Raw genomic sequence first — 17,433 nt, 5'->3', positions numbered from 1 at the left:
GGATGTCAGATTGTACGGAGGTCGCAAGTGAGGTTCCACAGGGATCTGTTCTGGGTCCAATGTTGTTTAACATCTTTATTAATGACCTGGATGTAGGAATACAGCATACTGATCAAGTTTGTAGATGGCATAAAGCTAGGAGGGCTTGCCAACACTTTGGAGGATAGAGGGATAAAATTCAGAGGGATCTTAATAAATTGGAGAACTGGGCTATAGACAACAAAATGAAATTCAGCAGAGACCAATGTAAGGTGCTACACGTAGGGAAGGAAAACCAAATGCAGAATGGGGGATAACTGGCTTTGCAACAGCACTGCTGTGAAGGATTGGGGATTTGTGGTGGATCACAACCTCAACATGATTCAGCAATGTGATGCTATCGCAAAAAAAGCTAATGCATGTTTAGGTTACATTAACAGAGGCATATCATGCAAGTCACAGGAGGTGATAGTACCACTCTACTCAGCGTTGGTTAGGTCGCCGCTGGAGTGCTGTGTCCAATTTTGTTCATCAAAGCATAGAAAGGATGTTTATAAAGAAACTGGAAAGGATCCAGAGGCGAGCAACAAAGATGATTAAAGGGATGGAATACAAGCCATATGAGCAAAGGCTGAAGGAACCGGGTACGTTTAGTTTGGAAAAGAGGAGATTAAGGGGAGACATGATAGTGGTCTTCAAATACTTGAAAGGCTTCCATAAAAAAGATGGAGAAAAGTTGTTCTCTCTTGCCACAGAGGGCAGGACAAGAGACAATGGGTTCAAAATGTAGCATAGAGGATTAGATTAAATCTCAGGAAAAACGGCAGGACAATAGAACAGACTATTTAGGGAGGTAGTGGAAGCTCCTTCACTGGAGCTTTGAAAAAGGAGGCTAGATAAATACCTGTCTTGGATGGTTTAGACAACAAAGGCTTCTTGCCAAAGGGTTAAGACTAGATGACCCTTGCGGTCCCTCCTAACCCTATGATTCTATACATTTTCTTAAAACATAATACCTGTTTGTACTTTGGAAGAATTTTTAAGTGCAAAATAAACACATAATTAATCAAGTGTTTAAAACATATGGGTTGGAATGCTCACTCCTCCTTCTAGTCATTAAGGAGTAAAGGCTAGAGGAAATAAGACTGCAGTAATTGTTAGCTGAAAAGTGGCAGTAAAAAGGGCTTTCTTCATAGCCTCATCACACTGCTATTCTTGTCCTAAGAGAAAATGCAAAAATACCAAACTGTAACTACTGCATTTAGATGGTAAGGAGGCAGATCACAGACTGGGTCCCAGTGCAATGAGAAAAATAAAAAATGTTCTAAGAACCTACATAAATATTGCTTGCTACTGTCTAGATCAGTGGTTTTCAAAAAAAATTTCTGGGGACCCAGTTGAAGAAAACTGTTGATGCCTGCGACCCAATAGAGCTGAGGATGAGGGGCGTGGGGTGTGAGGGGCTCAGGGCTGGTGCAGAGGGTTGGGGTGCAGGGGTGAGGGCTGCAGGGTGGGGCCATGAATGAGGAGTTCAGTGTGTGGGAGGGGCATCTGGACTGGGGCAAGGGGTGCATGCTCGGGGTGGGACCAGGGATGAGGTGTTTGGGGTGCAGAAAGGGGTTCCGGGTTTGGGGGGGTTCAGGCCTGGGGCGTGGGGTTGTGGTGCGAAGTTACCTCTGGAGGCTCCCAGTCAGCAGTGCAGCCAGGGTGCAGAGGCAGGCTTTCCACCTGTCCTGGGACCACAGACCGCGCTGCGCCTGATGCGGCCAGCAGCAGGTCCAGTTCATAGGCAGAGGTGCGCAAGTGGCTCCGTGCAGCTGTCACCTGCAGGCGTAACTCCCCCCCCACCAGCTCCCATTGGCCGGTTCCTAGCCAATGGGAGTGCGGAGCCGGTGCTCGGGCAGCATGCGGAGCCCTGTGGCCCCCCTGCCTAGAAGCCGGACCCGCTGCTGGCGACTTCCGGGGCGCAGCACACTGTTGAAACAAGTAGGCACTAGCCTGCCTCAGCTGGGCAGCACTGCCAACAGGACTTTTAAGATCCTGGTCAGTAGTACTGACCAGACCGACCCAGTGCCTTATTTGCCGCAACCCAGTATTGGGTCGCGACCCGAACTTTGAAAAACGCTGGTCTACACAAGTGAAGAAATAGAAAAGGTCTTTCATTCCGAACCAGTGTATTTTCATTACATTTAGTGTATTTCAGTGCTCATTCAAGGTGCAAAATTAAGGGATTTAAAAAGTGACAACCTATAATTACTGAAACATGTCAACATGCACAGTGACAGTGAAAGCTTACCCACACTACCCTGTCAGTGTGCCTTGACCCTGGCCTGGAGGGACTACCTTTTGCTGATGGAGGATAATCCAGTTTCCATACCATTTAGACTGCCACTTATCCTGAGTATTACCAACATGGATGCCAGATAGTGCCAATTATGATGGTGGGTTTAGTGAGGTGAAAACCTGTTTATTACAACATAAAAACCACTCATTTTATACACACTTATAGCTGATGATTAGTAAGTGCCCACTCCCACCATGATTGGATTCACACTAGAAACAGCTGAAAAAGTTCTTTGCATGTCACCACTCAATCTTTAAACCAACCAATCTCAACCATCCAATTTCTCCTGCTACCAAAAACAGGTGGTTTGGTTTGGTCTTTTTTAGATCTCTTTCAAGCTTTAGCTGAATTTTACAAGTTCTATTTTTTCAATGTTCATATGAATCTATTTAAGAAATGGGAATGGCTTACCTGAACAAGAAAAATGATGAGAAAATAAAAGTTAGCTATCCTTCTGAACTGCTCAAACAAGTTCTTCGGTACAAAGTTCCAAAATGTGTACTAAAAAAAAAAGTAGAGTATTTAAGTATTTATGATGATAATGCTGTTTTCTCTAATTCTGTGTGCCCTGCTACATCACTAACAGCAGCAAAATATATACAAGTACTTTAAGAATCAAACAAGCTTAAAATTCACAAATTAAGTTTAAATATGAAATGCAAATTAGAAATTTTTGTTAAATTTATTTAGGCAAATATACTTGTATGCAATTGGCATTCATGCATTCTTAGAATTTCAGTTATTAACTCAATGATTTAATCTAACATGACTACCCGAAGCAGAAGTGTAGCACTCCACAGTTCCATTCAGAAATATCTGACATCTGGACATCTTGGTACTATGGACTGAAATAAGTTTTTATGGCAGTGATACCCAGATATTTAGTTATGGTATATTTAGTTGAAAGCCACTGAAAAACGTTTAAAATATTAAAACAATTGATTCTAATGCTGTATTTAATTAATCTCCATTTTCTTTTTTCATTTATGCTAAACCTGCTTTGACAGCAAGTCAGGGACAAAATCGAAAGTTATCAGCCCCCTTTATGTTCTTTGGTTTTGTTAAACATGCATCCCTTAAAACAATCAAGAGCACTAACAGTTTATGGTTGTAAAACCTTTATTTGACGGTGTTATACACAGCAAAACTGTAATGAATGTAATGTGACATACAAGTGACAGAATATGAAAATACAAATAAAGACTATATAAATTTAAATTTTCTCTTGGAGATCCAGTGTGGAGAGAAGTGGAGGCAAAAGAGGGAAGGATTTGAGGAGGGAGTCAAAAGTGGTAAAAAAAATGGCTGTGACTGTACATGTGGGATTCAATTAAGTTGGGGAAGTAGAACCGTTTATCTAAGAATATGGCAGAACTGAAAGAGAGAACTAATTTGTAATTAAGTTGGTCAGCCTAGTCATGGGATTTCTCTTCAGCACAAAAGCTGGCACATAGGAGCAGATGTCAGCAGACAAGAAGACATCAACCCTGGTGAATTGAAAGTCAAAAAAAGGGCAAGTGATAGGGCGTGAGGGGAGTTGGGTTGGATAGAGGGAACTCAGCAACAGAAAGAGCAGTGCTTGGTGAAGATCAAGTCAAGTGAATGGCCATCTTGGGGAGTGGGAACCTGGAAACAGGACTGCAGGTCAAGTGAAGATATGAGGGTAAATAAATGTTCAGGTAAAGGGTTGTATAGGGCAAAATCAAAAAGGGTGAGTGTGGGAGATTGTAAGGAAAGTGTGAGAGAGTGAATCAGAAGTTGAAATCAGAGAGGCAGGCTGATGGGGAGGAGTTGGGTGAATGGTAGACAGCAACATGGAGGGAAGAAGAGAGTCGGATGCAGTGCTGTTCAGAAGAATGTGTGTGGGAAGGGAGAGGTTGGAAATGGCAGGAATGGGAGGAGAAAAGCCCAACACTCCCAGGATCCAGGAGCTGGAGGGAGGGGAGCTATGAGGAGGATGTGGACGGCTGAGATCTTTTTAGAAATCAAGTGGGAGTTCCAGAGACAGCAAGAGAAAAGGAAGGGGGAGATGGGTAGTAGGTGGATGGGCGTGAGATTAGGAATGGTGGCACAAGAGGGGCAAAGATGGTGGAGAGGGTTGGTGTGGAGGGAAGGGCAAGGTTGGGAAAACGTCACAAGAAGTGAGGAGGCAAAAGAGAATGTGGATGTGGGATCTGACATCTGGATTTGTATTGGTGGGAGAATGGGGAAAATGGGGATGGAGAAGGGAAGAAGAGCGAGGAGAGCTGGTGGGAACGTTATAGGGGTGAGGTTAACATGTATGGGGAAATGGAGCCGATGGGGAAGTAAGGGGGAAGAGGATGGCAGATGCAATTATCCAGAAGAAGGGTGTGGCAAGAGCCATGGGTAACTGGAAGATGGACAAGATTACAAAAAGGTGTTGTAGTGTTTTGAAATTATCAGATGTAGGAGCTACAATTACAGGGGTATTAGATTATCTGGGATTCTGATTTTCTGTTTAAAATTAAACAAATAGAAAAAAATTTGAGAAATAAAACCAGAGTGACAAATTTCCAACTATATTCAAGTCTTGTTCATACTTTTGAGTTAAATTCAGCCTGCGTCGCTTTGCTCTTTGTGCTCTCAGCAGCACACTTGGTTGCACATAGCAACACAATGGCAAGTGGTGGTTCTTTTATATGTGGTTACACTCAGAATGGGAATGCAGATTGCAAATATAACTGACACTTCAAAAAAGCTTGTTTTTATTTCATTGCTAACAAAACACCTGATTTCTAATCAAATCTGTGAAATCATAATTCAAATAAACTTATAAAAATTTTCTAGTCTGTTACAAGACTTTAATGTAGCTATAAACACAGAAAATGAATACAAATAAAAACTGAAAAAGTCTACTGCAACCAAGTTTAATATGAAGTTAAAATTCCAGTTAAGAACAAAGACTAACAAAAATAGAGGAGAAAGTCACTGCTTGGAAAGACTTGACTTTAGCAAAGCTTTTGATACAGTCTCCCACAGTAATCTTGCCAGCAAGTTAAAGTACAGATTGGATGAATGGACTATAAGGTAGATAGAAAGCTAGCTAGATTGTCGGGCTCAACGGGTAGCGATCAACGGCTCGATGTCTAGTTAGCAGCCGGTATCATGTGGAGTGCCCCAGGTGTTGGTCCTGGGGATGTTTTTGTTCAACATCTTTATTAATGACCTGGATGATGAGATTAATTGCACCCTCAGCAAATTCGGAGATGACAGTAAGCTGGGGGGAGAAGTAGATATCCTGGAGGGTAGGGAAAGGGTCCAGCGTGACCTAGACAAACTGGAGGATTGGGCCAGAAGAAATGTGATGAGGTTCAACAAGGACAAGTGCAGAGTTCTGCACGTAGGAAGGAAGAATCCCATGCACCGCTATGGACTGGGGACCATTTGGCTAAACAGCAGTTCTGCAGAAAAGGACATGGGGATTACAGTGGACGAGAAGCTGGATATGAGTCAGCAGTGCGCCCTTGCTGCCAAGAAGGCCAATGGCATATTGGGCTGAGTTAGTAGGAGCATGCCAGCAGATCGAGGGAAGTGATTCTTCCCATCTATTCGGCACTGGTGAGGCCACACCTGGAGTATTGCGTCCAGTTTTGGTCCCCACACTATAGAAAGGATGTTGACAAATTGGAGAGAGTCCAGTGGAGGGCAAGGAAAATGATTAGGGGGCTGGGGCACATGACTTACGAGGAGAGGCTGAGGGAACTGGGGTTATTTAGTCTGCAGAAGAGAAGAGTGAGGGAGGATTTGATAGCAGCCTTCAACTACCTGAAGTGGGATTCCATAGAGGATGGAGCTCGGCTGTTCCCAGTGGTGGCAGATGACAGAAGAGGCAGCAATGGTCTCAAGCTGCAGTGTGGGAGGTTTAGGTTGGATATTAGGAAACATTATTTCACTAGGAGGGTGGTGAAGCACTGGAATGGGTTACCTAGGGAGGTGGTGGAATCTCCATCCTTAGAGGTTTTTAAGGACCGGCATGACAAAGCCTTGGCTGGGATGATTTAGTTGGTATTGGTCCTGATTTGAGCAGGGGATTGGACTAGATGACTTCCTGAGATCTCTTCCAACCCTGATATTCTATGATTCTAAGAAGCTGCTGATGCCAGTTCTGGGGATAATAGTTATAACTTGCTGAGGATTGAAAGAGACAAGGAGGCAGCCATGGGGGCATTCAATTAGATTAATAAAATGATGATATATCAGAGACTGGGGGGAGAATATAAATCTTTCTCCATCTTTGCAGCTCCTATCTTCAGTCTTTTAATCTCTTAGGTGACATCTTTAAAGAGAGAAGAGCAAGATTTATTACCAACTCTTTAGCAACACTTAAAGAGAAGGGATTACTAAAAAGAGGTTCTTTGGATTCCTGATCCCTGTTGTCATCATCTTTGGTCACTGTTGCTCTACAAGTGGCAAAATCTGCAGCTAAGTCATATATTCCAAAATGTAGTCTCAGGTAGGCCACCTGAAGTTTCACTTGAAAATTTATTTTCTACTATTTAAACACTAAAATCTGAATGTGACCTTTCAGTTATATTAAATTTGGAGATGGTTTGTGGGGAGAGACTGATTTAAGTAATTCTACACTTTCATTGTTAAATTAGACTAACAGGTAAAAGTTATCCTTTTCAGATCTTGTAATCATCACTTGCTAATAAATCACAGTCTCCGCAGATTTATACAATTCTTCTTCTCCAGTCCTTAGTTGCTACTGCATTTTCATAGGTAAGATAGCTACGACTGATTGGGGAACATAATAGAAATACTCAGTTTCAAAATAAGAGAACCTATTTACTTCCAAGTATTATCAAGGCAAATCAGTCAAGGAGGAGAAAAAATTACATACACTACAAATTTAATGTGTCTGGAATAAACAGATTTTTTTTCATTCCATCAACATTGAAAATTAATTATACAAGGAAAACATACATTTTTGATCACCATTTTAACATACGGGTTTTTTTGATAGCACTAAAACTCCCCAAAAGACTGTTTAACAAGTCAAATTTCAACAGCTTATAGAATGACTTTTCTTCTGTAAACAATTTTGAGTAATAATGTAAGTTGGAAGCATATTACCTTCATTAGTCTAGACACTTTATATGTCAGAATGGGAAAGCCAATTCAAGTAGTTTAAACAAACAGACAAAAATATGAATTTTAGTCCTTTCCCCGAGGGTTTGTGATTGAGAGAAGTTCTGGATAAGAAGATACCTTCCACTTTACAACCTCAGCACATCATCTCTCCAACCCATATAGGCCTCTCCCTACTTTTCTACAATTTAACAGGTCTCAGATGCCTCAAATATTATATATGCTTTTGCTTCAGCCAGATTTGTTATATTTTTATAATAAAGGGGAACAGCATAATTGATAGCCCAGTTAGTATGTAAATTAAATCAAATCCTTCCAAATATATCCATCCTTGAACTATACACAGACACAGTCCATCTCAGGTATAAATATATTGATGGTGGGATGGAAATTATTGAAATCATGGTGGAATTCCTCAAGGGCTTCTTTTCTATGGGTCCAGATGATGATTTCATCAATGTAGTATAAGGTGACTGTGATTTTGTCCTCACCCACAACTATTTCACATTTGGGGACAATGTACACCTTCAAGTCAGCGGCACTGCTATGGGTACCTGCATGGCCCACAGTATGTCAACATTTTTATAGCTGACTTAGAACAACGCTTCCTCAGCTCTCGTCCCCTAACGCCCCTTCTCTACTTGCACTACATTGATGACATCTTCATCATTTCCATCCCACCATCAACCTCAGCCTGGACCAGTCCACACAAGAGATCCACTTCCTGGACTCTACAGTACTTGTAAGTGATGGTCACATAAACACCACCCTATACCGGAAACCTACTGACCGCTGTACTTACCTACATGCCTCCAGCTTTCATCCAGGCCACATCACACAATCCACTGTCTACAGCCAAGCTCTAAGATACAACCGCATTTGCTCCAATCACTCAGACAGAGACAAACACCTACAAAATCTCTATCAAACGTTCTTATAACTACAATACCCACCTGTTGACGTGAAGAAACAGATCGACAGAGCCAGAAAAATACCCAGAAGTCACCTACTCCAGGATAGGCCCAACAAAGAAAGTAACAGAACGCCACTAGCTATCACCTTCAGTCCCCAACTAAAACCTCTCCAGCGCATCATCAAGGATCTACAACCTATCCTGAAGGACAATCCCTCCCTCTCACAGACCTTGGGAGACAGGCCAGTCCTTGCTTACAGACAGCCCCCCCAACCTGAAGCAAATACTCACCAGCAACCATACACCACACAACAGAACCACTAACCCAGGAACCTATCCTTGCAACAAAGCCCATTGCCAACTCTGTCCTCATATCTATTCAAGGGACACCATCATAGGACCTAATCACATCAGCCACACCATAAGAGGCTCGTTTACCTGCACATCTACCAATGTGATATATGCTATCATGTCCCAGCAATACCCCTCTGCCATGTACATTTGTCAAACCGGAGAATCTCTACGCAAAAGAATAAAAGGACACAAATCAGATGTCAAGAATTATAACATTAAAAAACCAGTCGGAGAATACTTCAACCTCCCTGGTCATGGAATTTCAGACCAAAAGTCGCAATTCTCCAACAAAAAAACTTCAAAAACAGACTCCAACGAGAAACTGCAGAACTGGAATTAATTTGCAAACTGGACACCATTAAATTAGGCTTGAATAAAGACTGGGAGTGGATGGATCATTATACAAAGTAAAAACTATTTCTCTAATGCTAAATACTAAATGCTAAATTTTTTCCTTCCTGTTACTCACACATTCTTGTCAACTGTTGGAAATGGGCCATCCTGGTTATCACTCCAAAAGGTTTTTTTTCCTCCTGCTGATAATAGCTCACCTTAACTGATCACTCTCGTTATAGTGGGTATGGCAACACCCATTTTTTCATGTTCTCTGTGTATATATATCTTCTTGCTGTATTGTCCACTGCATGCATCCGATGAAGTAGGTTTTAACCCACGAAAACTTATGCCCAAATAAATTTGTTAGTCTCTAAGATGCCAAGTACTCCTTTTTTTTTTTCCTGATACAGACTAAACATGGCTACCACTCTGAAACCAATCATAGAAGTGTTTCTCCAGGTTATAGTAACAGCCTTCCTCTGTAATTCTAGCACGTTCCTACAGTGCTGTGCTGCTCTTGCATCCTGTGGCAGTGCTCCTGTATGCATAGAATTACTCCTGACAGAATTCTGCGCCAATGAAGGGACGCAGAATTCATATGGCCCACATATTTCTGTGCCCCCCATGCAGAAAAACACAAACTAAAACTGTGAGCGGGGACGGGAGACACTCGTCTCTTCCATGGCAGCCCAGGCAGCGCGTCTGTTCCAGTTTGCCTGGAGCAGCTTCAGACACACAAATCACTGTGGGGGGTGGGAGCTCGGCATGCATGCCTGCGGGGCAGACATTGATCACTGTCAGGGGGCGGGGCTGGCCAACAAGCGAGAGAGAGACTGTCAGTCTCTCTTGATACTGTGGCTTGAGGGGCGTGGAGGAGGGTAGGTCTTTTTGTTATGCAGGAGGACGGCTTTGTGCCTGAGACAGAAATGTAGCAGCCTGCCTGCCTAGTAAAATGTAACTTCTTGAGAACTGAAAAAACATGTAATTAAATATTAGTGTCATGTTATGGAAAATTGTTTAAGTTAAAGAAAATAGCTTTTGTAAAATAAAAAAAAATAAAAAAATATGGTTAATTAATCTCATTCTCAGAGACAGAAATGTAGCAACCTGTCCGCATAGCAACCTGTATTTTCCACTGAATGCATCCGATGAAGTGAGCTGTAGCTCATGAAACCTTATGCTCAAATAAATTTGTTAGTCTCTAAGGTGCCACAAGTACTCCTTTTCTTTTTGCGGATACAGACTAACACGGCTGCTACTCTGAAACCTGTCTGCATAGTAACATTGTTAATTATTCTATTGTTAGTTAACTGTTCCCATTCTCAGTCAGTTCCCCCAGGAGCAAAACCTGTACAATTTTTAAAGTCCCTACATTCCCAAAGTGGTGTAAAGCCTTATAAATGACAATAAGGGAATCAGCGGAAGATCTATTCACTTTTTCGTTTTCCTCCTGTGCCAATGTGGCACAATGAGTCAGATTTTACCAAAAAAAAAAAAAAAAAAAAAAAAGGACTTGAGGGCAAATAAAACATTTACCAAGCAGTCAGTAAAATGTCAGGATGATCAGAACCAAGCACTTCCCAAAGTACCCAGTTAGGTGCAGTACAATGATTAGCAAAACTCTATGACTTTCATGTGTGAAAGTCTGAGCAATTTAAAATGACATTTTAAATGTTTTTGTTCCCTGTTTGGTGTTCTGTAATGTAATTTGAATGAAAATCCAGGATTATAACTGGAATGTAGGGTATTAGTTACCACATATTTGTAACTTAACTTTCATGTGTTTAGGAAATGCTGAATAGTTATTGTGACTTTTTTCTGCATTGTAGTTTAGATAACTTACCAAAATAATTGAAACTGGTATGATTATTTTGACAAATAAAATTTTCAGAATTTTGCAGAATTTTAAATTTTTTGGTGTACAATTTTTAATTTTTTGTCACATATTTCCCCCAAGAGTAATAGAATCCTTTTGATGACAGCTGTCTCCTCAATTTCCCACAGCCCATTTGGCCAAGCAGCTACCACCACATCCTCACTTTTTCCAAATTTCTCCCACTTCACACAAATCAGATTCTCCCTCCCCCAGTCTTACTGGATTCTTCCTGCTGCCTCCTATAACCATATATATATACAACCATTCACCCATGCTCCTAAGAACCTCCAGACTGTTGTGCCACCCTCAACCCTGTGTTCTCTCTATCTAACCCTTCAATGGTAAACTTCCAGCCACATCCTGAATTCTAGCCACCACCATGATGGATTCAATCTCTTTTTATTTAATTAAGATTTTCAAATAATTTTTTTCTTACAACAAGCCAAACAAATGCTAGAAACTAACATCTAAAATAAGTATAACTATACATCAGAAAAGACCAAGATATTTAAACAATATTTGGATTCCTATGTATTAACAGCAATATTCCCAGCATATGGATTTTTATTGACACAAACAACATTTAAAGAAAATGTTTACAATTTCTTATGTAAGGTTCCAATGTTGCCAAAATAGCAAATGATTTTTTTAAACAAGGTGTCTGCCTTCAGCAAGAGAGCTCAAATGCCAGCTGCAATTATACAGTTTATATTCAATATACTTTATCCATAATGAGAAAGTTGTTCTGTTTTCAGAACTTCTAAATTTATAAAATTACACTTTTCAGACACGGAACTTGAAAATGCAGTTCACATCTTTATTCTGGAAGATGCATGCTCACCACTTGGACAAGTCAAAAATCACATACTGAACATGTGCAGTAGAGATTGTTTGCCAAAATTGTTAAGCCCACCTATAAAAGAGTGCACTGCCAATCTAGTAAATATGCATGCACCGTTTAAGTAAGTATCCACTGAGCTGCTCATTCTTAAATTTATGCCAACTAGCCAGGATGCATTTTTCAAATGTTGTAGGAAGACACGCCAAAATGCTGGCTACAACCAAAAGAAATGTGCACAGACAGGGCTTGGAGATTTAATCCCACCTCTTCCTCCAATATTTTTATGTCTTTCTGCTTCACAAACCTTCTTAGAAAGTCCTCACACTAACAGTCAAAGAGGGACAACGTTCACTGCTCCCATTTTTCTAGAAATCAGACATTAAGTGACTTGCCATATAGGAAGTTCGTGGCAGAACTGAACTCTGATCTTTAAATGAGTTAGACATACGTCTTTGCCCCCAACTAAAGCGTCTGAAGCAATTTTCTTGAGACCTCTAAACTTAGCTATGCTACAAATAAAACTGAGATAATAATGCCTCGGCAATTGTGTAAAGTGCTTTGCAAGAGACAAATAAAAATGTATGAATGTGCAAATATCTTAGCCACATTTTAAAAAGCAAGTAACAAAGAACAGGGACTGTCTAGCCTTTTGGAGGGCACAATGGCGGTTGATAAAATAGTTTCCATTATAATTTAACTTGTATCTAGCTTAGCTTCCCACAAAACTGGTTAGTTCCAAGAATGACTCCAAACCAACATGAACAGTTGTCCAAACATTTCTGAAAACCTTCCCCTGCCTCCTGCTTTATTCACAGAAGAAGTCCTCTTCATAATAGGGAATGCACACAAAGCTGGAGTCAAGGAGTCCTGTGTTCCCTCCTCCTGAATGACCTTCATAACCTCTGCACTTCACAGCCCTTTTTAAAATCTTTAAGTGAGGTTTGAATAGGTGTCCACTTGAAAAGTCTGGTTTTCAAAAGCTGCAATTTGTCCCAGAAAGAGTCCTCACTGTGGATCAGAACATGGCCTTTTTTCAGAAGAAAATTCATTTTATTTGACTAAGTTATGTAGGTCTGAAAACACCTACTGACTACATGTAGTGCTGGCTTTTAGTGTAGGCTTATTAAGTGCGCTACTAATACAGAATGAACTACACATGCATTCATCACTAGCTGCTCTTTTAGATGCACACTTTTGAACACTGGCAACAAGTGACAACGACAGAAAGGAGAGGGTCATGATGAGCACCCTGAGAGATGGGAGGGTCCCAGAGTTTATGCTCCAGCCTGAACCTGGAAATCTACAAAGCAATGAAACAGCCCCACAGCACAAGGCCTGTGAGCCCATGTCAGCTGGCACAGGCCAGTCTTGAGTGTCTAGCTGCTGTGTAGACACACCCTGAAACAGTGATAGGTAACTGCACCTGTATCCCCTCTCCATGGTCCACTCCAGGAGTTCCCAGTCAGGTCTCCAGCCACATCTGTCTCTGGGCAGGGAACCTTGTCCCACTTCCTTCTGACTCAGGGTTTTAAGGCTGTACAGCTCCCTGCCTTACCCTGTGATAGCCTTAGCAAGCCAGTCTGCCTAAAGGCCAGAGTCTGTGCTTTTCTCTCTCTCCAAAGTCTACAAATAATGTATCTCCAGAAATTACAAGTTACCTCATGGCACTTTATAAGCAAGCACATTTATTCTCAAAATAAAAGCATTACAGAGAAAAACTTAAAAAATAAAAGTTCCTGTACATATGCTAAAAGCTCACTAGAGGTCACCCACCAACCATATGGGGCCCTAGTAGGCCAAAGTCATTCCACAAGGGTCTCTCCCCTTGGACCTGTCTGTTTGCTAGATCAGAAGGAACACACTGGGTCAGTTCAAGCTCATCCTTTTACGCCAAAAGCCCTTTCTTTGTCCCCTAGTCTCTGGAAAACCCAATATGAATAGTATATGCAAGCCACTCCAAGGGGTGGTACCTCTCTAGAGTTTTTCATTTTCAGTGATTCACCTTAATCACCTTCCACCATTTTTAGTCCCTGAAGGTGCTGTGGTAACTCCCCCTCCCCCATGTAGAATACAATCATACATAAGCTATTCATAGATTTAATACAATATGATCCCCACAGATACTCCATGTAATTGTAATATCTGTCAGTGACATCTTAAAATTATTTACTTAGAACAGAGAGACCTCTTTAGCTACAAGAAAAGGTATATTCACTGTGATTCTGAAGGTCTGAGTGGTTTCCGAGTTGCAACCGTGTTAGTCTGTATTCACAAAAAGAAAAGGAGTACTTGTGGCATCTTAGAGACTAACAAATTTATTTGAGCATAAGCTTTCGTGAGCTACAGATCACTTCATCATCTGAGATGACTCAAATAACTAGTATCTTCAAAAAACTATAATTTAGTTTTTCTGTGGGATGCAATTGAGGACTCATTTGCAGAACAAGGATATTTGGAGGACTTTCAAACTACAGCGTTACTAGCTCTGGCTACATCTCCTAAGATCAACAGCTGTGTCAATATTTGGATGAAAAAGAAAAGGAGTACTTGTGGCACCTTAGAGACTAACAAATTTATTAGAGCATAAGCTTTCGTGAGCTACAGCTCACTTCATCGGATGCATTTGGTGGAAAAAACAGAGTAGAGATTTATATACACACACACAGAGAACATGAAACAATGGGTTTATCATACACACTGTAAGGAGAGTGATCACTTAAGATAAGCCATCACCAACAGCAGGGGGGGGAAGGAGGAAAACCTTTCATGGTGACAAGCAGGTAGGCTAATTCCAGCAGTTAACAAGAATATCAGAGGAACAGTGGGGGGTGGGGTGGGAGGGAGAAATACCATGGGGAAAAATGGTAAAATGGAAAAGATCTCTATCATGCATTCCTACAACTACAGTACCCACCTGCTGAAGTGAAGAAACAGATTGACAGAGCCAGAAGAGTACCCAGAAGTCACCTACTACAGGACAGGCCCAACAAAGAAAACAACAGAACGCCACTAGCCATCACCTTCAGCCCCCAACTAAAACCCCTCCAACGCATCATCAAGGATCTACAACCTATCCTGAAGGACGAGCCATCGCTCTCTCAGATCTTGGGAGACAGACCAGTCCTTGCTTACAGACAGCCCCCCAATCTGAAGCAAATACTCACCAGCAACCACACACCACACAACAGAACCACTAACCCAGGAACCTATCCTTGCAACAAAGCCCGTTGCCAACTCTGTCCACATATCTATTCAGGGGATACCATCATAGGGCCTAATCACATCAGCCACACTATCAGAGGCTCCTTCACCTGCGCATCTACCAATGTGATATATGCCATCATGTGCCAGCAATGCCCCTCTGCCATGTACATTGGCCAAACTGGACAGTCTCTACGTAAAAGAATGAATGGACACAAATCAGACGTCAAGAATTATAACATTCAAAAACCAGTTGGAGAACACTTCAATCTCTCTGGTCACTCGATCACAGACCTAAGAGTGGCTATACTTCAACAAAAAAGCTTCAAAAACAGACTCCAACGAGAGACTGCTGAATTGGAATTAATTTGCAAACTGGATACAATTAACTTAGGCTTGAATAGAGACTGGGAATGGATGAGTCATTACACAAAGTAAAACTATTTCCCCATGGTATTTCTCCCTCCCACCCCACCCCCCACTGTTCCTCTGATATTCTTGTTAACTGCTGGAATTAGCCTACCTGCTTGTCACCATGAAAGGTTTTCCTCCTTCCCCCCCCTGCTGTTGGTGATGGCTTATCTTAAGTGATCACTCTCCTTACAGTGTGTATGATAAACCCATTGTTTCATGTTCTCTGTGTGTGTGTATATAAATCTCTCCTCTGTTTTTTCCACCAAATGCATCCGATGAAGTGAGCTGTAGCTCACGAAAGCTTATGCTCTAATAAATTTGTTAGTCTCTAAGGTGCCACAAGTACTCCTTTTCTTTTTGAGAATACAGACTAACACGGCTGCTACTCTGAAACCTGTAAATATTTGGATGGTAATCCTTCAGGGAAAGCCCAGATACTACAAGAAATGGTGGCAGCGGGGGTACCTCTTTTGGGGTACAGTGATTCTACTTGAGGTAACATCTTTCAGCTGAGACATAAAACAGAAGTTGTGAACACCTGTGGTCACTGAAGACACAATAGCACATTTTGCTGGTGCTCAATTCCCTTCACAGTGTCACTATGAGAACATATTTACTTAGCACAGGAAATGAAGTTGCTGTATACTACAATTTCAGCATTCCACCCCAGAGATGTTAATTGTACCCTACGTAAGTGTAGAGTACATGTAATTTATTACATCCCAAAAAATGTTACAAAGAATTATAAGGTTGTTAAAGTTGTGAAGTCAGACATTCTAATGTTCAGAAATGCCGGAACTGCCCATATAACCTTAGTTTGGTCTCCTTCCATATGCATTAGGATATGGTCTTTAGTTACAAGATCCTTCTGCCCCTGACCACCTAACCTGTCCTTGCTTCTAACCCACCTCTCCCCCAAGTACTGCCTCTCTCTCTCTCTCTCTCTCTCCTCTCTACAACCTGCCTACTCTCCAGTTCCTGCCTCCCTGATTCTTTGCTCCTATCTACCCTCACATCCCCTGGCTCCTGCCCCGCTTCCCTTTGCACCTTTATCCCCATCCCACTCCCTTAGTCATATTTTATCATAAGATTACAAATTTGGCTAACTATGATAACTGCATTGACATTTTCAGACTTTTGTGAGGCATTTGAGTTAGTATTGCATGCATATTACTTTGATAATAAAATCAGCACTCTACAAATTAACAAAGTAACATACTATGAGGATTTAAAACTGGTGACTACATTTCAAAATAAGTGATCATTCATTCCCAGGGGGACGGGTTTCTAGGGTGATCCTGCATAGATCTCTTCTTGGCCCAATACAATTTGCATATTTTTATCAATGAGGTAGAAAAATTACTGATTAGATGACAAAAAATGGTGGAGTGATAAAGAGTGATAAGAACAGAACAGTTTTATAGCATGATCTGGATTGCTTGGTAAGCTGGGCTCATTTGAACAATAACCATTTTAATATTGCCAAATGCATGGTCATTAATTTAGGATCATCTAATGTAGATCACACTTGCAGGATGGCGCTCAGCCTTGCTTGGTGATGCCTCTGTTGCTGAACCCACAGGTGCAGGGTTTGGAGGGGAAGTTTTTGCTTTATTATGCCCCATGCAGGTTCCAGGGCAGCTGAGGGAGGCAGTATGTGCTATTTAGCTTCCCAGGTTCATCAGTAATCTCCCAAGACTTCAGAGAAATTACTGATGAATCCAGGAAGCTGAGTAGCAAATACTGTCTCCTCAGCTGCCTCGGAACCTGCATAGGGCATAGCAATCGCTTTTTCAGACGAGACACTTTTCCCCAGGGTGGCTTAGGGTCTGGGGAGGCGTGACTGGCCTCGGGCTCCTTTGGGCGGGGCGCCTCAGGACTTCAGCTGGCCCGGGTCTCCTCCGGCCGAAGTGTGGGTGGGTGCGCACTCGAGCCTCCGGCTGGCCCGAGGCTTCTCCGGCCAAGGGGAGGGGGTGCCCGGAGCTCCTTCGGGTGTGTGTGTGTGGGGGGGAAAATGGGTGCAGGCGGAAGAGGCGGAGCTGGGGGCTAGCTTCCCTGAAGGG

General features: G+C 41.9%; 1 protein-coding gene across 1 annotated transcript in view; it reads right to left on the bottom strand.

Annotated features, from left to right (window-relative positions):
* ATP11A (ATPase phospholipid transporting 11A) overlaps positions 1 to 17,433 on the bottom strand; it is a 232,275-nt gene that overhangs the window by 103,008 nt on the left and 111,834 nt on the right. The window contains 1 exon segment of the mRNA XM_043504486.1: positions 2,735 to 2,824. Coding sequence (XP_043360421.1) covers positions 2,735 to 2,824 — 90 coding nt within the window.

Source organism: Dermochelys coriacea, chromosome 1 (genome assembly GCF_009764565.3).
Source record: "Dermochelys coriacea isolate rDerCor1 chromosome 1, rDerCor1.pri.v4, whole genome shotgun sequence".
NCBI classification, from domain to species: Eukaryota; Metazoa; Chordata; order Testudines; family Dermochelyidae; genus Dermochelys; species Dermochelys coriacea.
The sequence above is the reverse complement of the archived record's forward strand: the minus strand, read 5'-3'. Positions and strand labels throughout refer to the sequence as shown.